Genomic DNA, 26,424 nt, shown 5'->3' on the forward strand with positions numbered 1-26,424 from the left:
AGAAACATCAAATTAATGTCTCATTGCCTATATTCATGTGATTTATCTTCTAACAACTTTCTCTTGTTTTTGTATGGGGAGAAAAAAAGGAAAAAGTACATCAACCATGATTTTCATCACCTCGAGAAGCTGTTGCATCCACCCAAAACTATGGTTTTGTGATCCAAAACATAATGGAAATTCTGTCGCCACTGTTACTTTGAGCACGTACAAAAGTGTAAAGCGAAGTGGTTTCAGATACACAGTATCTCATCGAAAGTATGCGGAAACCTATTCGTGGACATTATGTGGAGGAATGGCAGCCCACTCACCCTCAAACCCAAACCAGAGGAGGTAGTGAATTTATTTTTTCTTCATAATTACAGCCTATTATCTGAAAAGCCAAAATAGGCCATTCAAATCCCATTTCCTTGGATAGTATTAAATTATGTATTTTATCTTTCCAGATAAGAAGCTGTAATTATTAAGAATAAATTAATTAGTTAATTCACTACCTCCTCCAGAGAGAGAGAGAGAGAGAGAGAGAGAGAGAGAGAGAGAGAGAGAGAGCGCAACTATTTCTACTGCTCCAAAACTACATTGAATCTTTAACCATTTACCCCTACAAACACAACAGAATTTGTTCTCTGTCTGTCCATTTATTTTGGCACGTTGAACTTGTAGATGGTTATCTCTGCTACTGGATCTGCCATAATACTACCCCGGTCAACAGCCTTAGTCTGCTGGATTCTTCGGGAGTCGAGCAGCAGTTTGGCAGCATTTCTAGTAGTTTCACACATAACTCACTCCTTGAAGTCCACCCTTCCACGATCACTTGCAGCCGAGCAATATAGATTATGTCAGTATTTTGCTCAGTCGTCACCAACCTAAGTCGTATTCTCTCCGTGTGCAGAGTATGCCGTTTTGCCCGGATGGCAGCACGGTGGCTTACGGTTGAATGTGTCGTGAAGTCTTCCTCGACTGCCCCGGATACTGCGGCTGCAGTATTGTCAGAGATGGACCAGGTTGACTCATTCCCTGGTGCTGCTTTGGGATCCAATACCCTTAATACCTAAGAAATCTCATTTTTAATCTCTCTATAATGTTAGTGAGAAATTGGTACAGTCTCCTGCCAGTACTGAAGTGTCCCATTCATTTTTCCTCAGTTGTAATGTGCGATCTTTTATTTCCTTTTTCAAATGGGTCTCAGATTAGATTAGATTAGATTAGTACTTGTTCCATAGATCATGAATACAACACTTTGTAATGATGTGGAACGTGTCAGGTTAATAAAAGGTGTCTATACAAGATATTACATTACACAATATTTTTTATTTTTTTATTTTTTGTTTTTTTATTCTTTTATTTTATTTTTTGTGGTGTTTGGGGAAATTACCCAGTTACTATGTCCAAAAATTCATCTAATTTCCCTTTAAATGCTATATGGCTATCTGTCAGACTTTTGATGCTATTAGGTAGGTGAACAAAGACTTTAGTGGCAGCATAATTTACCCCTTCTGAGCCAAAGTTAGATTTAACCTCAAGTAGTGAAGATCATCCTTTCTCCTAGTGTTGTAGCCATGTACACTGCTATTACTTTTGAATTCGTTCGGATTGTTAATAACAAATTTCATAAGTGAATATATATATTATTAGGCTACAGTGATGATTTCTAGCTTTTTAAATAAGTGCCTGCAGGATGATCTTGGATGAGCTCCAGCAATTATTCTGATTACACACTTTTGTGCAATGAACACTCTTTTACTCGATGATGAGTTACCCCAGAATATGATGCCATATGAAAGCAGAGAATGAAAGTAGGTGTGGTAAGCTAATTTACTCAGATTTATATCTCCAAAATTTGCAATGACCCTAATAGCATAAGTAGCTGAACTCAAACATTTCAGCAGATCCTCAGTGCATTTTTACCAGTTCAACCCCTCATCAATGCATACACCTAGAAATTTTGAATATCCTATCTTAGCTACCGATTTCTGATCGAAGTCTATATTTATTAATGGTGTCATTCCATTTACTGTATGGAACTGTATATACTGTGTTTTGTCAAAGTTTAATGAGAGCCCATTTGCAGAGAACCACTTAATGATTTTCTGAAAAACATCGTTTACAATTTCACCAGTTAATTCTCGTCTGTCGGGTGTGATAGCTATACTTGTATCATCGGCAAAAAGTACCAGCTTTTCATCTTCGTGAATATAGAATGGCAAGTCATTAATATATATTAAGAACAGCAGAGGAACCCGAGACCGAACCTTGCGGCACAGTTCCGAGCACCCTTCGTACTACCATTTGATTGCCTTTCTTTAACCGGAAGGAGGCTCCCCTTTCCTAATTTCCAAGTCCAGTGTCCATATTCCTATAATTACTGACAAAGTATCACTCGAGGTAGTGCAGTAGGAGCCAGTTAATCGTAGTAGAGCACCTCATTGCACTGTTGCCACTACCGAGACTGGCTTCACTAACAGCAACCTGTGAGCCCAATTGCTCGTGCCATATCCTATGACTGGTAGTAATATAGATTGGTGGTATACTCTTGATTATCTTCAAGGAAGCCAAAATTGCCTATTTGCAGTGGTTACAATTTTATTCATCAGATTTGTACCTTTTCTACATGCTTCCTTTACGTGTTGTGTAAAGTTATGGCATTGTTCCAGAAATACCCCTAGATATATCGTTACTCCACTTCTCCTAATTGTTACATCATTTAATTTAATTTTTCGATTTCTTATTAGGTCCCCATCCAACGGCAGTTACGTTCTTTTGTGAAGTTGTGGAGGGCTGCGTTACATTTGTCTTCTATAATTCTTTTGGAGTTACCACTTACAATGAACAGCACATCATCTACAAATGCCACCAGTCCGCTTATGTTACCGCTGTCGTGTAACTTCTGTAGTATGGGGTCTATTGCTACAGCCCAAAACTCCGGACTACACACACTGACCACTGTGGAAAGCCTTTTGTTGTTACCTTCATTAGTTTCATTCCTGGGCATCTTACAGAAGCACGTCACCTGTGGCAATAATCTCTCACGCAATTCTGGACTCTCCAAATCCCTAAGGCGACCAAAGAAAGACGGCCGATGTAGGTCATTGAAGGCGCCAGCAACATCGGTCGTCATTGCTAGGGCGTACGTAGAATGAGTATCTGTCGCTAGCGAAATTGCCTTATTAATTGCATCTTCAGTTGACTAGCCTCTTTTAAACCCGTATTGGTGAGGGCTTATCTCGCAAAGCAGGTTGTGATCTTGTAGTCTTTAGCATAATAGCTTTTCAAATCTCTTGCTGAGAACGTTCAAAAGACAAACTGGTCTGTAGGATTTGGATATAATAGGATCCTTTTCTTGCCCTTTACTAATTATTGTTACTTCAGAATTCTTCCACAGTGTCGGGGCCCTTCCTTGCAATACACACTCGTTGATCAGATCACACAAGTAACTATTTCATTGGTAACATAAGGCTTGTATTACTTCGGGAGGAATCCTGTCTTGTCCTGGAGATTTTTTTCTTTTTCAATCTTAAAATAATTTTTTTAATTTCTTCTTGTACGAAGGGGTACACAAGTATCTCGTTTCTATATTCTTCCCATAACATTTCCCTTAACCTACCCGATCGTCTTTCTTCTGCCATCGTCAGGAGGTACTTTCTCCATTAGCAGGGCGGTTGACTGTTTCCAGTTTTCTGTTACCGTTCTGAGGAGGTAGTGAACTCGAGTGCCGGGATCTGGAGCGAAGTTGACTTTCTAAACGATCACAGAAGTGTTCCGTCGAAATTTGAGTTGGCGCCCTGGGCAGGCCAGTCCATTTCAGGGATGTCACTGCCCACAGACTGTTGCCTCACAGAAGCTGCTTTATAACAGGTTTCATTGGCATGCCGATACAATCAGCGACTGTCTCTGAACTGCTCCTTTACTGTGGCAAGTACACAGTGCTGTAAAATGCATTCTTATCCTTCCACATTTAGTGTGTCTATTTTTATTTTTATTTTTTTTATGCAATAATGAGACCACAGCCTCACCATGAAAACACCTCCATATCGTAACACCAGCTCCCGTGTATCTCGCTGTTGGCATTATGCACAGTGGCAGTAAATAACTCATCTCGAGTCACCGATTGTCCCACGGGGGTGCTCTCGATGGCACCTTGAGCTGTCTTAATGTCAACTTCAGACCTGTGTAGATTACGAGCAGCTGCTCGTTTATTGTACCGCCGTTCTTTTTTACTCATTGCACACAGTCATTGTGCCACGTGGATTGCTGGTAGCAATTTAGAACTCGGGAGTAATTTTCTCCATTGATGTTATGCAATTTTTTTTACAACCGTCTTCTGCAATGTTCAGTGGTCCCTGTTTGTCAGTACACTGTGTGATCAAAAGTATCAGGACACCTGGCTGAAAATAACTTAAAATGCCAGGTAACTTAAAATGCTGGTATTCAGTGTGGTGTTACCCCAACCCTAGCATTGATGACCGCTTCCACACTCGCAGGCATAGTTTCAATCGGGTGCTGGAAGGTTTCGTGAGGAACGGCAGCCCATTCTTCACGGAGTGCTGCACTGAGGTATCGATGTCTGTCATTGCGCTTGGTATGAAGTCGGCGTTCCAAAACATCCCAAATGTGTTCTATAGGATTGAGGTCAGGACTCTGTGCAGGCCAGTCCATTACTGGGATGTTGTTGTCGTGTAACCACGCCGCCACAGACCGTGCATTATGAACAGGTGCTCAATCGTGTTTAAAGATGCAGTCGCCATCCCCGAATTGCTCTTCAACAGTGGGAAGCGAGAAGGAGCTTAAAACATCAGTGTAGGCCTGTGCTGTGATAGTGGCATGCAAACCAAAAAGGAGTGCAAGCCCCCTCCAAGGAAAACATGACCACACCACAACACCACCGCCTCCGAATTTTACTGTTGGCACTACACATGCTGGCAGATGATGTTCACTGGGTATTCACCATACCCACACCCAGCCATCGGATCACCGCATTGTGCACCGTGATTTGTCACTCCACACAACATTTTTCCACTGTTCAATGGTTCAGTGTTTAGGCTCCTCACACTGACTGAGGCATCGTTTGGCATTTACAGGTGTGATTAGTGGCTTATGGTCAGCCGCTCGATCGTGAAATCCAAGTTTTCTCACCTCCCGCCTAACTGTCGTAGTACTTGCAGTGAATCCTGATGCAGTTTGGAATTCCTGTGTGATGGTCTGGATAGATGCCTGGCAATTACACATTACGACCCTCTTCAACTGTTGGCGGTCTCTGTTAGTCGACAGACGAGCTCGGCCTGTACGCTTTTGTGCTGTACGTGTCCCTTCATGTTTCCACTTCACTATCACATCGGAAACAGTGGGCCTAGGGATGTTCGCAAGTGTGGAAATCTCGTGTACAGACGTATGACACAAGTGACACCCAATCACCTGACCACATTTGAAGTCCACGAGTTCCGTGAAGCACCCCATTCTGCTCTCTCGCGGTGTCTAATGACTACTGAGGTCGCTGATATGGAGTACCTGGCAGTAGGTGGCAGCACAATGCACCTAATATCAAAAACGTATGTTTTTAGGGGTGTATGTATACTTTTGATCACATAGTGTACATGAGGTCTACCTGGTCTCAGTTGAGCTGTGATCAGTCCTTCACATGTCCCCTTCACAGTCACATCACCAACAGTCCACTCGAGCAAACCTAGCGGGGTCGGAATGTTCGCAGCAGAGTGCCCCGAACATTACTCGGTGCTCGTCGGCTGCCCTAGAACGCGTGATGTAGGTGCCCAGAACGAGTCTAAACTTGACTGCCGCCATTTGTGACTCCAGCTATAAGGTGACGTTCGTGGAGTAGTCCACGTTCGGAGTCTCTGAAATTTCCTGGCAAACCCATTCTGCTGCCGCTGTCTCTGTACTGACAACACAGTACTCACCAACTTCTTTTATTTGTGCAGGTCCACCTGCAAGACATCTAGTGGTCAGTTGTGCATTACATACAGGTGTCGAATACTTTTGACCAGATAGTGTAAAACAATTTGCACCAGTACAGATTTTTCCTTCATTGTCTTCACAAAAACTTAAAGATGTGTCTTCGGACAGGTTCAGTGAATTGTAATGGTGGACTAGCATTCAGTTGACAGCAGTGAAAATAGGGGATAATGGAGGAATGTAGGACATTTAACACTTTCTTTGCTATATCTGTCAGAATATGAATAGTCTGTTGTCCCAAATGTAATGGTTTTAACATATGTAAATCTTACACGAATCTGTGCAAACTGTTAGAAAATCTAGCAATAGACTTACAATCAAATTTTTTTGTTATTAAATTTTCCACAATCAGATTTTTTTGTTATTAAATTTTCCACAAATGTAGACAGCATTTATAGTCAACGGATAGCTCCCAAAGTTTCCAGCTGGGTGGCAGTGTTAATATATTATTTTACAGATTCCTTCGTAATGCTGTTCCGGTAGGCAGTTGCTCCACATAGCAACTTTATTTTCTACGATACCTGGTGAAAATGAAACATCTGACCAGGTAACCAGATATTCCAATGGATAGGCATGGCCGAAGTAAGGAAGGTGTTTTCTTTGTACAGGGAGAGCTGGACAGTAGTGTTCATGTCGTGCTCGTATGCCACCGGCCTATTATTGAAACGGCACTGCTGGCACACAGTCAGAAGTGGGGAGACTACAGGGCTTTCACCGACAGGAAGGTACACAAATGGTGGTGTGGCTGTGTAACAGCTTGGAAAGATTGACAGATTGTTGGGAGATCAGAAGATGAATAAAGAAGTGAATGACACTAGAGCTGTTATAAATTTGTCAGAGAAAGAACTGGATTTGGCTATTATTTTGATCCCCCCTCCCCCAAAAGGATTGAACTTTGCACCCGTCTGGAGGACCATTCTGAAACGAGACCCTACAAATGATGGGCAGGATGTAATTAGAGTCCTAAAGCAAGGAGGAGGGAGGTTGCAAACCTGCCGGGACACTGACAAGTCCCAACTTCCGAGACCAAACGTGATTACGGTCAGAGGGGATGATGGTGAAACTGTGGTGTCGACACAGTGGTCCTGCCTGTGAACAAAGGGAATGCACTGGTGCTAATGTGTACCGACTATTGCCAACAAAAAATTGGCTCGCTGCTACGGGAATCGGCATGTAAGAAACTTGAGGAGGACTCAATCGTGATGGTGATGAGGAAAATAGTTACTTTGATGAAGAGCTCAGAACTTCGAGAAGACATGAGGAAATGACTGTATCCCAAGATACCAGTCATGCCAAAATCCACAAGAAAGGAATGCACCTGTGACCCATATTCGACACCATTAATGCGTGCTGTTAAGACTGGCCAAATATCTAGCTGTGCTTCTAAAAACCCCTTGTGGGACATTGCGGTCACTGTGTAAACAACTCGGTCGAATACTTGAATGTGCGTAAGGGTGTGTGACTGTGTACGACGTGCGGAAATGGGTACAGTGAAGCACAGATGAGAAGGGCGTAAAAATAAGTGTGGCATGCGGCAAATTAGGATAAGAAGTCTATCCTTCCTTACATGGAACCAAAAATGCAATGCTGCTTGTAAATTCCAACATCAAAACTTTCTTCCAACAATTGCGTAAATGGAGTACTTCGTTGGTTCCGCAAAAGGCTCTCCAAAACATCTACCAGGATTATACAGAATCCATTGTGGATGTGGTCGCTAATACATCAAAAAAATTCAGCGCTGGATCTCAAAATGATGTGAGGAATACATCATGTTCTAAGTATCTTGCACTCCGTCTTCAGGCCACAAGTGGCCAACCGGGACCATCCGACCGCCGTGTCATCCTCAGAGGAGGATTCTGATAGGAGGGGCGTGGGGTCAGCACACCGCTCTACCGGTTGCTATGATGGTATTCTTGACCGAAGCCGCTACTATTCGGTCAAGTAGCTCCTCAATTGGCATCACGAGGCTGAATGCACCCCGAAAAATGGCAACAGCGCAAGGCGGCCCGGATGGCCACCCATCCAAGTGCCGACAACACCCGACAGCGCTTCGGTGATCTCACGGGAACCGGTGTATCCACTGCGGCAAGGCCGTTGCCTCTAAGTATCTTGCAGTTAGATAAAATCTTGCATCAGTGGATGTAAATTCAGCTTCATTGCTTTTATACATTTTGTATCCTGGACTGGTTTCCAGAGACTGGAATTATGTTGTAGCACTTTACTGAATAATATAAGGAAGACATTTTTCTGTGTAACGTTACAGTACATTAACTAGAGAACTTTACAATAAACTGGTTCAGACTGTACTGTACTTGACAAACGCTGAACTAAGATTGGAACATGGGATGTCTACCGTGTCATCAATATTACTATAATGGTTTCATTGCATTGTCTTAGTTAACATACGGCATTGATTGGTTTCAGAATAGTTTGCAGTCATTCTGAGAAATTATGCTGTATGGCCTTTTGTGACAATGTTTTTTAACTAATACACAAACAATTTTCAAATTACAACATAAAATTTAATGCAAACACAATTTCCACTTGTGTGTGTAAATTACGTTTTGCAAAACACGTGACTTTTGATGTAGAGAAATGCTGACTCGATACCAGTACTATTTACATGGTGACATTGTCAAGAAAAAGTTTTTTTGTTTTTGTATTTACCAAATAGTATCATGTAGCAACGTTAGTTCCTCTTCTTTCCTTGTTGTTTTCTATTTTTCCAGTACTCCTTCATCTTCTCCCCATGTTGTCTTTTCCTTTCTACTGTCCATGTTTTTCCCTTTTTCTTATTTCTTCTGCATTGAAACACTTCTAAATTTGTTATTTATTCTTAAAAAGATTCCTTTGTGTTATGTCCAATTCTTTGATGTTGTTTCTTCCTACAGATCTTTCTTTATTGCTATAATCCAAGCTACTGTCAAGTTTCTTCTTCCAGAAATCCAGCAATAATTGTTTTGCAAGCCTGCTGTCACTCATTTGGTAGAGGTGTTCAAAAAAAGATTAATCTTCTTTTAGCCATTGCTTCTGATATTTTCTCTCTATTTTTTGTAAATCTCCTCATTAGTTCTCATTTTGGAGCCATATGTTGTTTGTATTGCACCCATTATTTGTCTAATAATCCATCTTTTGGGCACCTCTATTCTCCAGCTTATATTTCATTGTTAGGCATTCACTTATGTATAAACATTCTGATCATATGCTTGTGGCTTAGTGTTTTAATTTTGTTTTTCTTGGTATGTGTTTCTTGTTGTAAATGTCCTTTGTCAAACCATATGCTCTCTCCAGTTTTTTAACTGTTAAATCTATTGCAAATTTTTCTAGTCTATTCTGTTATACAGTTTCTCCAAGATACATAAATTTACTCACTCACGCTATTTTACCTATTTGTGTTCCAATGAATATTGGTGCTTTATTATATTTGTCATGAATTTTGAGACCACTTCCATTTGCTATTTCTTCCAGAAGAATTATTTGGGTAACTGCGTCTGTCACATTTTCTGAAAGTATACCAAAATGGTCTGCAAAAGCCAGACAGTTTACCTTTATTCCATTTGATTTCCTCCCTAATTTACTAATTTGTATAATACTGCTGTATTGACGATCCGAAGTTAAGTGTCAAATGCAGATTGATTTAAAGTTCAAATAATAGTGAAATATGAATGCAAATTTAAATAGTGCACACAGTGTGCGAGTAGAATACGCTGATGCCATATAGGGTGTTAAAGTTGATACAGAATTGATCAAATCGGTAAGTGTAATTTCACTGTGGCACATTACGTGTATGACAGGGACTCTCGCACAGAACAGTTAATAGTGGTGGGGCATGGCATAAATGAAGATCACACACGAGGACACCAAATTGCTGTGCTGAGCCACTGGTTTTTGGACCACATTATAAAGAATCTGTAGAAATAAGGACTAAGTCAGTTTCAGATCCAGTGGGACACCGAGGTATCTGACTTTTTCACAGGGTGATTTGACATCTGTGCCAATTTTTGTGCAGGTCCTTTGGTCTGCGTGGGAAAAGAACAGCCTTGCATTGTTGACGTTTAACTTAGTGTACAACTTCTGTGGCCATGGCTTGACAGTTCTGAATGCAGTCTTTAGTCGTGAGTTGGTGTTTGGCGACTGCCCGTTCAGTGGCGCAACAGTTAAGCCATCAGCGTTGTGGCTACTATCACTGATAGAGAATAGCTACTCAATATTTATAGTCCGAATAGGGTAAAATTTAATCTCTGAGCAGCACCTAATGGAAAACTGTACAGTTGTGTAAAATTGTGTTTGGAATGTGTGGCTTTTTCTGGCAGGGGAGAGGAAAAGGTTGTAAGAAGCAAAACAAAGAGACTGAAGGATATAATAAAGGTCTACCAGGACAGTGGGTCAAGGGTGGTTTTTTATGGATGGGGTAAGAAGGAAAAAATGAATTAATGGATCTGGATAAGGTTTGAAAGCCTGAGAACTTAAATATGCCAGAGATGTAATTAGTTGGTCATAGAGGAATGTAAATATTTCACAAATTAGCTGGAAAATGGGAGTGATTGATCTGTGTGTAGGAGACATGATAAACAGAAAAAATAGCAAATAAATAAAACATAAAGAAAAGGCAAGCTGAGATAATCACTGTCGGTCAGTGTTAGTGCCGGTGAGGAAGTGGAGAGAGAGAGAGAGAGATTGAGGAAAGTACTCTGACCCAGGTCCAACATCACATCATGTAAATATGGACAGAAACTTAGGAAACCCGTACTCCCTCATAGGGGGGAAAAATCAGTTATTTTACATATTCAACAACTCACAATTAAACAGCAAAATCTTACGCATCATGAACAGAATCTGAAGTGAAAAAAAAGTATCGAGGAAGTCATTGTTGACTCACTGGTAAGTATGTGGAGTACATACAGATGCAAGATAGATTATACTTAGTTAATATACATCACCATCTATACTCTGCAAAACATTGTGAAGGGCACAGCAGAGGGTATTTCCCATTTTACCATCTTTACGGTCTTTTCCTTCCGTATTTGCACACGGAGCACGGGAAGAATGACTGTTTAAACTCCTCTGTGTGTGCTCTGATTATTCTAACCTTGACCCCACAATCCTTATAACAGTGATTAGGAGGGAGCTGTAGTATGTTCCTGGAGTCGTCATTTAAAGTCGGTTCTCGAAACTTCGTTAACATACTTTCTCGGGATAGCTTGCGTCTATCTTCCAAGCTTCTGCAGCATCTCTGTCTCTCTCCCACAGGTCAGACAACATGTGACCATTCGTACTGCCCTTCTCTGTACCCGTTCAATATCCCCCATTAATCTTATTTGGTATGGGCCCCACACACTTCAGCAATATTATAGGATGGTTCGTACAAGTGATTCGTGAGCAATCCCCTGGTTAGACTGATTGCACTTCCTCAGTAGTCGACTGGTAATCTGAAGGCTGCCACCTGCTGTACCTGCAAGTAAGCTTGTGTGGTAATTGCATTTCATACCACTACAAACTACGGGAAAGCAGGTTAAGATGGTACGGACGCTTCATGCGCAGTAAGGCAGACTCAGTGGCCAGAGCAGCTATGCACCTGGCAGACTCAATCAATGGACTGTGTCGAGAAGGATACGAAATTCATCAATTCCACCTATGAAGGTGCCCTCAACTGACACAAAGGGTAGGCGCAAATTGAGACGCGTATAGCATGTGTGACATGACACGATACTACAGCGCGACACGCACTTGCCGCACGAGTCATGCTGGTCCAAACCTTTATTGTGACGCGTACACCATACTTCACACGTGCCGACTGGCGACGCTCTGCGCTGACAGAACCAAAGCGTGTGCAACCTGTTATCTTTCTCGAACGATTATACAGAAACTATTCTCTGAAAATATATGATTTTTGCCTTACTTGTAGCGTTATATGTCAGCTTCGTGGCGAAGTGCCCATGATCTCGCTAATGACCATTCATATTGTGATGTACACATTTTAGTAAGACACTATGCAAAACTCAAAAATTTTGCAAAGAAAATTAGAGGTCACTATGATTTTGCGTTAGGGACGTGTTACACCATATGTTGCTGCGTTTGAAATTTAGCTAACATGCTGAACTTTTGTTTAGACTTGGGAGGAGGTCTCTATCTGCCTCCGATCTCGAGAAAATGGATCCCATGTAGTGCGCTCACTTCCGATCTCACGCCCGCGAGAATGAAATACTTGCAACATCTCTCATATCTCCTAAACCGCTCGAGACATTGAAACGAAAGTTTGGCGAATGGTAGCACACAAGGAGGAGAGTGTTTTGCCAATTCTTAAACACACAGAGCTTTCTTATCTATGGTGATATATCAGTACTTATACTTCCCTTTTTATTTATTTCACTCCAGTGATTAATTTTTTAAGAGTTATCGACAGCTAGCGAAACGAGAGCTTCCTAGTATGAAAATAAATATGGAATTTCTTCTTTTATGTTATTGCAAACTGACACTATGACATTTTTCATAAGCTATTGAGCTCTGTGATTGCCAATTACTTGTTTAATTAGGTACTCTGTTTTGGAATTCTGTCTCAGTAGCTGCTGTGAGATGAGTTTGGCAAATTACACTGTGGCAAAGGAAGTAAAATTAAACCAGTCACCAAGAGAAATGTGGCCGTTACTCACAAACGGTGATACTTCTTCGAATGAGGAAAGGTTAAAAACTCTCACAAAAATAGATTGCCAGTTCTGTTGGAATTTTGGTGGAATCCCCGCAACCCATCGTATATTTAACACTGAGAGACTGGAATGGAAACTTACCAAAGGATTTTATTCCTTCTCATGATCTGAGCAGTATTAAAATAATGACGAGTGTTCCTTCAGGTGGAATGATAGGCACATGCCAGATACCGGTTACTCACCTACGGCTTGCCAAACTGACAATGTGTGATCCCAAATAAAATAGTTGTTATTGAGAAAAATAAATAATTGATCTGTCGCACAACACAATGGTCAGTGCATTGTCAGCAGCGGAGGACAACGCGTGACAGGAATGCACAAGCTATCCATGTCTGCCTTGTGAGTTGGAGTTCGAAAAACATTGTCATGAAAGTAGATCTGCCTTTGTCAGCAGTATTAAATATTTCTAATCGTGACACTCTTTTAGGATATTCCTACTTTCGTAATAATGCCGACCATTTTCTTCATTTGTGTAGCTTGTTGTATAATTAGTTTATTAATGCTGATAATTTGCATGCAACAATTGAAATGCTTTTCCTCATCACGGCGAACCAATTAAAACATTGTTATTTGTGACAGCTTTTCGACTGTTTCTAGCTTGCAGTGGAAATGTGATGTTGACATGCATGTAGTACAGTGTGTTGTCGTATTCAATTATTACATCCGTACCAGAGTAATCGCAGTAGGACTTCTGTACTTCAGATGTTGGACGCTTTTTACCAGGAGCACAAAGGGATCACACCTGCGGAGATTATCTCTTTCTGAATTTTTGTAACAGATCATACAGATATGCCAGCATACTAGGCAGGGAGAAGATAACCTTGTTTTACTTTCCTGCCTTGATTCTTAATCACATGATTTTGTAATATTCCTTGCTTCCTTATTCACTACCCTCTGTCCCTTCTTGCGATCTGAAAACATTACGGAGGCATATGATACAATTCCAGCGGCCAATGGTTCATCAGTTACTGAAGTGTGCATTTTTCTTGATGGAAGAAAAACAAAACAAAACTATACAGATATAAATAACAGAAAAATATAATGCACTAACGAAGAAAGCTGGAGCGTTTAAATGGCAAAAACGAAACACTACACAAAGGCAATAAAATTTAGTATACAGTAAGGCAAAATTTATCGCATGGGCAATACTACCACTGCTCATATGAACCATTCCGTTGTCAGCATATGGCCGGGCTACTTTTCCGCTCCCCGCCTCAAATTTCCCACGGTGCTAGCGAGGCACGCGTGCCGCGTGGCGTGAGAAACTGTGCCTCAACCACAACGCCGCGCGACCTGGCGCAGGCGCGTGTCGCTTTCCAGTCGCGTCGCGTCGCAATTTGCGCGGTCCCATTTGAACCTGTGATGTTACAAAAACACGCACTGCGCTGCGTCACACCACACGCGTTATACGCATCTCAATTTGCGCCTAGCCAAATGGAGGCAGATGCGTGAACGAGTGCTAGTACGGGATAAATGCTAAGGAGAAGAAGATATCACTACAAAGTGTTACACCCAGGTATTTTTCTGAGTTGTAACTCATTGACACTGTAGTCACGGGACACAACACTTCTTTTTAAGTTTTGTGAAGTGTATAATTTTTCTTTTCTGAACATTTAAAGTAAGTTGCAAGTCTTTGCATGACTTAGAAATCCTATAAAGATGTGACTGAATATTTGTCCAGCTTTTTTCAGGTAGTGCTTCTTTATAGGCAACTGACCCGCCAGGTTAGCCGAGAGCGCTAATGCACTGCTTCCTGGACTCGGGTAGCTGCACCGGCCCCAGATCGAATCTTCCCGGCTGATTAATGATGCGGGCCGGTGTGCCGGCCAGTCTGGATGTGGTTTTTAGGCGGTTTTCCACATCCCCCAAGGCAAAGACCTATCTGGTCCCCACGTCCCGCCTCAGTTACACGACGCACAGACGTCTGAACACATTTGCACTATTCCACGGATTACACTAGACACAGACAGCTGGGGTACTCTCATTCCATCCCGGGGGTTACGGGGTGGTGGCAGGAAGGGCATCCGGCCACCCCTTAACATTAACACTGCCAAATCTGTACCTATCCGAGCCGCGTGCGCAACCGCGAGATGAAGGCGCAGGCGATAGAATATAATAGAACTTCATTATAGGCAACTGCAACCTCTGTGAAATGTCCTACATTATTGTTAACATTGTCCACAAGGTCATTAATATACCGTATGAACAGTAAGGGTTACAACACACTTTCGTGGTACACACCTGAAGTTACTTATACTTCTCTCGAGGATCCTCCAACCTAGATCCACTGGGGGCCAAACCGTATAATAACCCTGAGTTCGGTGTGGGGCGGTGGTGGGGTGGGTGGACTGCTGTGCCCTGTTGTGAACCACTGAGGGCTACGACAGGACGAAGCATCGCCGTCGTTTCTAGATCCCTTGTTTAATACATATATACATACATACAAGGCAAAGGTGAGGTGAAGGTAGGAAATTAAGGAGATGGGGCTAGGATAAGTTGAAAGAGCAAGAGGGGTAAAATATTGGGATCCAAAGGCTATTTAAAATTTGTATAGAAACCAGATGACAGTTATAAGAGTCGAGAGGCATGAAAGGGAAGCAGTGGTTGAAAAGGGAGTATGCCAATGTTGTTCAGTCTGCACATTGAGGAAGTAGTAAAGGAAACAAGAGAAAAAAAAATAGATTTGGAATTAAAGTTCAGGGACAAGAAATAAAAACATTGAGGTTTGCCGATGACATTGTAATTCCATCAGAGACAGCAAAGGACTTGGAAGAGGAGTTGAGTGGAATGGACAGTGTCTTTAGAGGAGGATTTAAGATGAAAACCAGCTAAAGCAAAACTAGGGCAATGGAATTAAATCAGGTGATACTGAGAGAAACAACAAACTTAAAGTAGTAGATGAGTTTTGCTGTTTGGGCAGCAAAATTACTAATGATTGCTGAAGTAGAGGGAATATAAAATATAGACTGGCAATGGCAAGGAAAGCGTTTCTGAAGAAAAGAAATTTGTTAACATTGAATATAGATTTACTTGTTAGGAAGTCCTTTCTGAAGCTGTGTGTCTGGGGTGTAGCCATGTTTGGAAGGAAACATGGACTATAAGCAGTTTTGACAGGGAGCGATTAGAGGCTTTTGAAACCAGGTGTTACAGAAGAATGATAAAAATTAGGTGGGTCAGTCATGTAACTAACGAGGAGGCACTGAATAGAATTGGGGAGAAAAGAAATTTGTGGCATAGCCTGGCTAATAAGAAGGTAATGGTTGACAGGAGACATTATATGAAATGAAGGGATCACTAGTTTAGTGTTAGAGGTAACTTTGTGGTGTAAACATTGTAGAGGAAGACAAAGAGGTCAATACAGTAAGTAGATTCAGGGGGATGTAGGTTGCAGTAGTTATTTGGAGATGAAGAGGCTTGCTCAGGATAGAGTAGCATGGAGAGATGCATCAAACCAGTCTTCAGATTGAGGATGACAACAAAGCAGCAGCAGCAACAACAACAGCAGCAGCAGCAGCAAATAAGTGAGACTGTCCTGACACATAGGCAACATTTCTGGTGCTGCCTTGGTTCAGCAGGCATTTTGTCTGGATGTGAGTAGTCACAGAACACAACCCAGTGGTAGATGACTTTTATTAAGTTCAAAATATTGTGCAAGATGCTGAAAGCTCACCTGTGACTGATTATTGCTTTCTCCTTACAACTTTCACGTGTGAAATATGTGATCTTGTTGGTACATTAACTTAAAAGTTCACCTGTGGGAGCTGCATGTAATATTTGGTCTTATGCCCAAGGGAGACTTGCGATCGTAGACCTCACAACCCCAAATTGGATTCTCATAATGGAAATGATAAGGCCGCAAACGCTGCGGTACTGACGACCCAAAATAAACTTGACAATTTGTATGATTGGGCACATGGGTACCGTATTTACTCGAATCCAAGCCACACTTTTTTTCCGGTTTTTGTAATCCAAAAAACCGCCTGCGGCTTAGAATCGAGTGCAAAGTAAGCGGAAGTTCTGAAAAATTTTGGTAGGTGTCGCCACAACTAACTTTTGCCGTCAAATACATGTAGCGCAACACAGGTATGCTTTGCAGGCACAAAGATAAATACTGGTGCCAAAACCTCTGTGTCAGTAAATAAATTAAAAGAAAAGGTAAAAGAATGTAAACATTATGCCATGTATTCTTTCGTGTTTGCTGCTATCTCATTTAAATCCTGTCTGCGTAATAAACTACGAAACTGGAGAGAGACAACAGGAAACGCGGAAGAATATACATATCATGTCATGTTTATATTCATATTATGCTGAATAGTGATACAGTCAGAAATGAAGCACAGCATTTGACTAGATTTTTAAATCTAAGATGACTATAATATCTGTGCAGAACGTAATGTACTAAAGAGGCGTCTTCAAATATTTCCAAACAGAGAAAAATTTTCGCTAAACTCTCGTTCAGAACATCTTCTATCATACGCAGTCTATTATTTGGTTCTTGTTGATCATTATCAAAGAAAGCATCAGTGTAAGTAACAAAAAATAGCAGTCTCTTGCCATTGTTTCGCTTATGAGACAGTTCCCCCCCCCCCCCCTTTTTTTTTAAATTGTAAGCCGCGGTAGTGCACACTAAAGCAAGCCATGCCATTAGCGATGACAGGTTGTGAACCTTCAGTATCAGAATGCAACAAACAATGCATGACATAGCACAATAATGCATTTTCAGCTTAGAGTGACGTAAACCCCTATAGCAAAGAGAACGGCACTTATCAGATCAAAGCAAAATAAGCAATCGATTCAAACCAGACGAAGCACGCGAAAAAGGAAGGGCACCCATGTAAATACGGACGGAGCGCCTGACACATAGCAATGGCTACTTGGTAAAACTTAACTGTTAAGCTTACGACTGGAACCAAACTACTGTAGCTGTTACTTCATCCATTCGACCTCAGTTGTGTTTCACGTTACAATGGACCAAGTTTGTTTCGATTTGGAGGGGTGGTATAAAACTTTTCTCTCGCCTTGAATTTAGAGTCTCAAATTTCAGGAGCGGCTTAGATTCGGGAAATTTTTTTTCCCCTTGATTTCGAGTCTCATTTTTCAGGTGCGGCTTAGATTCGAGTGTGGCTTAGATTCGAGTAAATATGGTACTTACATGATTCACAGTTGATTAGCCATTTTCAACATTATTACTCATACATACAATTAGAACATTAAACAATGAGATTCCATAAGAATTATTTGACCACTGGCCATACACAATTGTTCTAATAAGAAGCAGCAACAGCAGTTGGTTAAGGCTGAAATGTTCCAAAGTGCTGAGCCTTCATTCGCATGATGGGAAAAATCCCAGTTACGGTATAAGGTAAAATCTCTATTCGCCTTTTTGTTTTGGCAATCTGCGGACCACTGTAATTTGTGGCTGCCTTATTTCTTCTTGTCTTTTTCCTTGTCCAATATGCTTTCACTCTAATATTTTGGAACTGTCTTCATGCTTCTGCCCATGATAATTTTCTTCTGGATCTTAGTTTTGTTGTCAAAACCTGTAACAATGTGGATTTTTTTATTTAAAAATCTTGGGTCCAGCGTGCTTTGGTTCTTTTGTTCATTAGAAACTGTATTATTTGTGTGTTCACCTCCCTTGTCCCAAAGAACATGCTCCTTCTTTTCCTGATGATATTTGAGATTCTCTCTAACTTGGTACACAGTTCTTGGTTTGCTAGTCTTCTAAACTGACTATCTTCCATTCTTAGAGATCCCAATATCCTGAGAATTTTTTGTTCACTTGTGTTGGTAGGTTAAGAATTTCTGCTATGTGCAAGGCTTCAGGACAGATCACTGCTGGGAACCTCTCAATTTTGGATTGTTTGAAATATTCATATTATTATAGACGTGTACAGTTAGTTGTATGCTAAATTAATTTTGTGTATTCATGCTCCCAGTGCTTTCTTTCCTGTCACCCCAGTTTCCATCCATTCTACCAGGTATCTAAATCTTCCCATCTTCTGAATTTTCCCTCCTCCTATTATCATCAATCTATGAGCTAAAAACTGGAATGTTAAGAAATCAGCCTTATGCAAACACAATTAATTTATTTTTATATTTACCCAGACATGTTTCGACACCAATGTGTCATCTTCTGTGGGTCTAAGCCAAGCATTTCTCACGAAGCTCTACGACAAATTCAAGAATAGAAGAGTACAACTGTATAAAACTATCCTCAACATCAGGTTTAACAAAATCTAAGTAATAACATAACCCCTAGTAAAATCGATGTATAACAATACAGTTCAGTTAGCGATGCAATTTTAAGAAATAAAAATGAGATCCACTGAAGATGACACATTGGTGTCAAAATGTGTGTGGGTAAATGTAAAAATAAACTAATTGTATTTGCATAAGGCTGATTTCCTAAAAAATCCAGTTTTTAAATCGCAAACATGGAATAATGTAAAGAAGAGCTTCAAACCTTAGTAAAATGAGTATCTATGAGCTACCTTGCTGCTTGTCATATACTGCATGTTCTGACTAGAGATCTATAAGTATGCTGTAGCAGCTCGTCTCTGTAGTTGTGTGGTTTGGTTAATTTCTTCGAATGATTGCGACAGTTTCACAATATTGGCTGTGAATGGTACGCAGTCCACCCGTATTCCTTTTTTATTGCAACCCAGTCGTATTCCACACGTTCTTATTACTTCTTGTCACCACTCCATCACCACCTTATCAAGTACACAGTTAAAGAGTAAAGGGAAAAGTCCGTATCACCCCACGTTTAATCTTGCAGGCCTGTGAAACTTTTGCTCTGAATTTGACTGTGGTGTATGACACTTCTGAATGTTAATTTTTTGTTGAAATATCACTATGCACAACAATTTGTAAAAAAAAAAAAAAGTGATACACCATTCTTCAAGAACAAAGGCCCCACTTATCTTGTGATTACTGGTTCTTCTTTACAGAGAGATGGTGTGCAATGTCTTTCTTTATTGTTTAGACTTGTTCCACCAACTCAGTGCAGACTGTTGCTGAGTTGATCTCCTTCAGATGAAGAAAATGAATTAGCTTGCAGTACTCCACATCGTGAAAGAGCTGTGCAGTTTTGTTTTGGGTCCTGTAGCAGCACACTATGGTACTGTGGTTCAATCTCTACCATTTTATCTTTATTAGGAGGCAGAGTTAGTACTGTTCGTAGCTGAGACAAGCATTGTTGTCAAGCTGAGCAAAGGACTGACAGAGGGAATAATATATGATGTCTTTATGACAGTTACTGATTGGTTTTGCACAAATGGGGTAGCTTCAAACTTTCAAAAAACGCAGTTCGTCCAGTCTTATACCATGAAAAATATTTCACCTCCTGTTAAACTAGTATAAGTACAATAAATAATAGGCAGGGTAGAAAATTAAAAGTTCTGAGGTGTGCATATTGATGGGAACTTGAACTGGAAAAAACATGTACTAGACCACCTAAAATGTTTAAGTTTGGCTACTTTAGCTGTAATGATAATTGTCAACTTCAGAGGTGCAGAAGTCAAAATGTTAATGTGTTTTGCATATTTTCATTACTTAATGACTTATGAGATAATATTCTAGGGTAACTCCACACTTAGGGAAAAAGAAGCCATTACACAACAGAAAGTAATTAGAATTGTGTGTGGAATCGCACACATACCAATTAGAGGTATCTGTTTAAGCAGCTGGGAATATTAATTACAGTACATAATAATCACTTACAAATTTGTTGTCAACAATTTACTGGAGTTTGGGAATAACAGGGAGATTCACAACTACAGCCAAGAAAGAAAACCAATCTGCATTACCCTTTAATGTGTCTAATTTTGGCCCCAAAACTGATGAAATATTCATCTATAAAATTGTCATCTACTCGCAGAAATAAAGTGTCTTGCAACCAGCAGAATGTTTTCAAATGTAGATTAAAGGTGTTTTTCCTTAAAATGTCCTTATTTACATAGAACAAGTCTTGAAGAAAAATAGTTAGTCATTTCTACATTAAAACAACCTTTCAGTGGCTAATGTGTGATTGGCATCTTCTACATCATAATGTTTATCGTGAATGATCTACAGAACAAGTAACGAACCAATCTTTAGTCAACAGTAGACCTGCAATAACTGGAACTTTGTCAGGTAACTAACTACATGTATGTCACAGTTGGTAAGTGTTAGGTATACTAGTGCAAAGTGAATCCAGAATGGTTGGACTCAAAGAAACTAGGCCCAGTAATGATGCGTGTAATTCTTAATAAATGAAATATGACTGTAGCAAGACCAGTGACAGCTAATTGAGTAGAACATACATTAATTGTGCAGTGTAAAAGTAGTGGACATAGTACAAGTAAATTGAATGTAAGTGAACCTGAAAAATCATTTCTAAGATCCTATCAAAGATTAACATTTAGGGTTCATCAAAATTTGTTTTTTGGCGGCGGGGAGGGGGGGGGGGGGCAGTGTGGCATCCCTCTTTGTATTACTCAAATAGCCTAGTGAACTTTTTGCAGTCTGTTTCTTAAATAAGAATTAAACTAGGTAAGTGCTGAACTACATATCTCGTAGGAACTTAATGTTATGCCTGTCACAACCACATGCTTTTGATAATCACAGAAGATACCAACACACTGTATTTTAAGATTAAAGATTTTATGGTGTGTTCTGTAAATGTATAAGTAGCTGACTCAGTTGGTGGCTCTTTTTATTGAGTAATGGCATATTTTCTCAAGTATAAGACAAGGTTTTTTCCCAAATTCGTCATTCGAAAAATACAGGGCCACCTTATATTCGCAGATTAAACGAGTGCTGATGAAGTTAACATTTTTACACTGTTTAATACGGTATATAGGGATCATCTTACATTTGCAGATGAAGCTTTGGCTATCGAGGTCACGTGCGGATTTATTTTGAGGAATGCAGAAGAGCACAGGGCTCAGAAAACAGTACTCGTATTCCAACAGGCTCGAGGTTATGCAGTATGCCGAAGCACTCGATACAGTATCGACATTGCTCGAACAGTGACGTCTGACTCGACAACAGTCTACTGCTCTGCTTACAATTTGACAGTATTCTAAAACACAGAAGGAAATAGCATTAAATTCTGTCATTTTACAAATGCTTGTTGTATTTGAACAGGTTTGCTTTGAAAGCTGTCATCCATGCTGATTTTTAAATAAAGCTAATATTCAAATGTGAAAATGGTGTCCTTCAGAAAACATTAATTGATTGTGAACCCAGATCAAGATTTTACTTGATTATGAGAGACTGTAATGATTTTACTAAGTGGGTTGCAAATTCTGTTGCTGTTCACAATTGGAATACTGGGTAAAATCGTTTCCAGCTTTTAATCTTCTCTAGAACATGAAGGTGACATTCAAATGAAACAAAAAGGAAAATTAATGCAGAATGAAATGTCTAAGAAATGAAACAAATCATATTAATATTGTTGTGGCGAGAATTGTATTAGTTGCTGCTGTTACATATGACTTGCACCCTAGATGATGTTGCAGTCAGTGTTCAGCAGTTGGTCAAGCACGCACTACAGAAGGGTTGAAGAGGAGTAACTCTGGTACCAGTTTGGCTGAGAACCAGAGAAGTGCAGGGAGGGCAGTAGTAATTGGGCAGAAAATTGTCATGTTGCCAGCTGTGAGAATCTATACTGTGTACTTCGGCTTTTAAATTGCAGTTTGCCTGAATCCATTTGTGATCGAAAGTGAACTGACTTTAAAATTTGACAAAGACTCAACAACAGTATTCATTTCTGCAGGAGATGTTATAGGTCTAGATAGGGTCCAGTGACATATTTTGTGTTGCAATGATGTTTGTTGATGCTCACTGTGATGCATGACTGGAATGAAAGGGGGTGTGGCAGATGCTTCTACACAGCCAGTGAGAGAGTGGCAGGCAGATGATATGCTTGAAACAAGCGTCATTGTAACATTCTCCTGTCAGTTGTTGTTGTTGTTGTTGTTGTTGTTGTTGTTGTTGTGGTTGTGGTCTTCAGTCCAGAGACTAGTTTGATGCAGCCCTCCATGCTACTCTATCCTGTGCAAGCTTCGTCATCTCCCAGTAACTACTGCAACCTACATCCTTCTGATTCTGCTTAGTGTATTCATCTCTTGGTCTCCCTCTACGATTTTTACCCTCCACGTTGCCCTCCAATACTAAATTTGTGATCCCTTGATGCCTCAAAACATGTCCTACCAACCGATCCCTTCTTCTAGTCAAGTTGTGCCACAAACTTCTCTTCTCCCCAATCCTATTCAGTACCTCCTCATTAGTTATCTGATCGACCCATCTAATCTTCAGCATTCTTTTGTAGCACCACATTTCAAAAGCTTCTATTCTCTTCTTGTCTAAACTATTTATTGTCCACGTTTCACTTCCATACATGGCTACACTCCATACAAATACTTTCAGAAATGACTTCCTGACACTTAAATCTATGCTCAATGTTAACAGATTTCTCTTCTTCAGAAACGCTTTCCTTGCCATTGCCAGTCTACATTTTATATCCTCTCTACTTCGACCATCAGTTATTTTGCTCCCCAAATAGCAAAACTCCTTTACTACTTTAAGTGTCTCATTTCCTAATCTAATTCCCTCAGCATTGCCTGATTTAATTAGACTACATTCCATTATCCTTGTTTCGCTTTTGTTGATGTTCATCTTATATCCTCCTTTCAAGACACTGTCCATTCCATTCAGCTGCTCTTCCAGGTCCTTTGCTGTCTCCGACAGAATTACAATATCATTCGAAAACCTCAAGGTTTTTATTTCTTCTCCATGGATTTTAATTCCTACTCCTAATGTTTCTTTTGGTTCCTTTACTGCTTGCTTGATATGTAGATTGAATAACATTGGGATATGATGTGAAATTTGGGATAGGCTACAACCCTGTCTCACTTCCTTCCCAACACTGCTTCCCTTTCATGCCCCTTGACTCTTACAACTGGCATCTGCTTTCTGTACAAATTGTAAATAGCCTTTCTCTCTCTGTATTTGACTCCTGCCACCTTCACCTTGTCAGTATAGAAGCGAAATCTGACATGTACTCCGATAAAAACAGCTGTTTTTGCGGGTCCCACGTTAACCACAACCTGAGAAATTGCAGCTTATTGAGAGGAAACAGCCAGATATTTGTGACAACATAGATATAAATTTCACAGCTGTGGTATTAGGATGGTGGTGGTGGTGGTGGTGGTGGTGGTGGTGGTGGTGGTGGTGATTAAATGTAGTGATTCAACAGATGACAGGGCTGTTAAGCGAAAAATGTAGAAAAGAAAATAGTCCACAAATTAACTTTAACCTTTTTTTTTTTTATTTCTCCTCATATTAACATAATGTAGATATTCAATAAATGGCATAAATTTTTGAATGCTTTATGTGAAACAATTTGTAATTTTGTTTAGTGATAATATGTTAAAAATAAATTTTTCTCAAGGAATCTCTAAAAAAAATGGGGGTGGGGGAGGTGTCTTATAATCAGAGTCATGTGATACTCAGATACGGTATAATCAGGGTCATCTTATACTCGAGTTAATACGGTACTCAGAATTCTTTTGATATGTTGAAGACTTTCTGCCTTTGTATTGTATTCTACATTTTTTGATCTCTGCCAGAGGTCATCATTGGGGATAAATACAGTACTCGGAATTCTTCTGATATGTTGAAGACTTTGTGTCTTTTTATTTTATTGTACATTTTTTGAGGCCTGCAGAGGTCACCACCGGTGTCAGCCTCTGTAAAAGTGTAAGACAATTTTGGGACGAGATCTCACTACGTACGGATATGCCTTTCCCGATACTCACCCGTCCGCGCTCGTCCGACAGACGGAGGAGCGCTTCCTGCCCGGGTTCCGTGCCTCGGTGGGCTACGTACGGCTCCTGGCGGAACTGGACCTGCTGAGGGAGCCGGGGTCGGGAGGCGTGGGCGCCGGCCCCGGCGGGCACGGCCACGGCGACGACGAGGAGGACTCGGCCGAGAGCAGTCTCTCCGACAACGTCAGCCTCGCCAGCTTCGAGTCCGACTCCGCCACCGTCCCCGCGCCGGCGGCTGCGGCCGCTGCACTGCTGTCCGACCCGCTGGTGCTCCACGGTACAGGTACGTGTCCGCCCGCTCCCTCCGTACTGTCACTCACCCTCCTACGGAGTGACTACGCAGAAACGGACGGTGAAATTTCATCATTTTTTTCACTTACTAATGGCAGCATTTGTTGCTATAGGTACACTTTTCTTCACAAGTAAGAGAGATGGTTTGATGAATTTTGTACAGCATACAAACCATACTCAAAGGTGTATGAAACTCTAGAATTTTACAAATCTATTAAAAACTGTGGTAAAAATTGCGATAATTAACTACAAAATTTGATTTTTTTCTAAACATAAAGTTTAAAACGTAACAGCTCATTCATTTTTTCATAAATTAAATAGATTCTAGAGTTTCAGACACCTGTAAGTATGGTTTGTGTGCTGTGCAAAATTCATCAAACAGTCTCTCTTACTTATGAAGAAAAGTGTACCTAGAGCAACAAATGCAGCCAATAACAAGTGATAAAATGATGAAATTTGTAAAAAAAAAATTATTTTGTTATGTTTTTGAACTTCCGCTGCTACGAGTGTGAATCCTGAATCTTTCCTGGCCACGCTGACAAAGTTTTTTGAATTTACTTGTAAAAATACAGAGAGTCGAAATTAAAATGTTCTGTGGTGCCTCTCCTGCTCTAAGTCAGCCCATTTGACGTCCTAACCCCCTTAAATCAATGTTTCACGGCATTTTATCAGAGAACTGTGAATTGTGTTCAAATTTACACTCTGAGTGGGATCAGCTGTGTTGTGATATTTCCAAGAACGTGTTTTTAGTGTTTGCTTACCTAATATATTCACAGTTCATAATTCTGAATTGTATGCAATGTCAAGGGTGCTCGAGCAGACGGGATGTATCGTGCCACTGAATTCCTGATTTGCACCAAAATCCTAAGTAGCCTTCAGGCTGTCCATCAGATGTACCCAACAGAAAAGTATGTTCGGATTATCCCCGACATTCTCTTCCACTTACAGAGGCAGGAGAAGCAGGTGTCTTTCTGATCGGTGTAGTGGTTAATAAAAAGAAAAAGAGAAGAAAAGAAAAGAAAAGGTTGAAAATGTGGGAAGAAATGGTGAATGAAAAGGGGGTTTTAAAATTGTTAATGAGCGTGAAAAAGGGAAAGAATGAAATGCAAATTGGACTTCGTATTACAGAAAAGCTATCGGACTTCGTGATTCGGAAAAGCTATTGTTGGGATGGTCCTTGTGGCGTTTCTGAGCAAAAGTCAAATCAATTTCCACTACAAAAATTATTTGAAAGAGAACAGAGAATAACAAAATGTGTTTAACAGGGGAAATGGCGTAGATAAGAGTACATTCATTACCATGTTAATATGTCTTCTCTCGTGTGGCGTCCAGGTCTTGTTCTCCAACAATCTTCTGCTTCATTTCTGCATGAAAAAGTCATAGCTGCTCCAAAATCTTGCTGTAAATTTTATTGTCCAGGAATTACTAATGTCTACGAATGAATACCATCTCGATATTGAATGCAATGTATTTTACGGCTGCTTCTGTCCTCCAAATTTCATTCAAGCTCCCACAATACTATATGTCTGCACATCAATAAGTTTTTATGTCTTAATCAGACCAAGACTAGTTAATAAGTGAAGTTAAGCTTCCACACTCAAGAGACAAGAGCGGGTAGGAAACAAAAAGTTACAATTTTTGTACCT

The 26,424-nt window shown here is 40.5% G+C and overlaps 1 protein-coding gene across 3 annotated transcripts in view; it reads left to right on the forward strand.

Moving 5' to 3' along the window:
- The window catches only part of LOC126213133 (sorting nexin-13-like), a 399,760-nt gene that overhangs the window by 243,228 nt on the left and 130,108 nt on the right, over positions 1 to 26,424 (forward strand). For all 3 annotated transcript variants that reach the window (XM_049940749.1, XM_049940751.1, XM_049940750.1), the window contains one exon: positions 24,500 to 24,770. In XM_049940749.1, the coding sequence (XP_049796706.1) occupies positions 24,500 to 24,770 (271 nt within the window). The remainder of the gene's footprint in view (positions 1 to 24,499; positions 24,771 to 26,424) is intronic.

Source organism: Schistocerca nitens, chromosome 11 (assembly GCF_023898315.1).
Source record: "Schistocerca nitens isolate TAMUIC-IGC-003100 chromosome 11, iqSchNite1.1, whole genome shotgun sequence".
NCBI lineage: Eukaryota > Metazoa > Arthropoda > Insecta > Orthoptera > Acrididae > Schistocerca > Schistocerca nitens.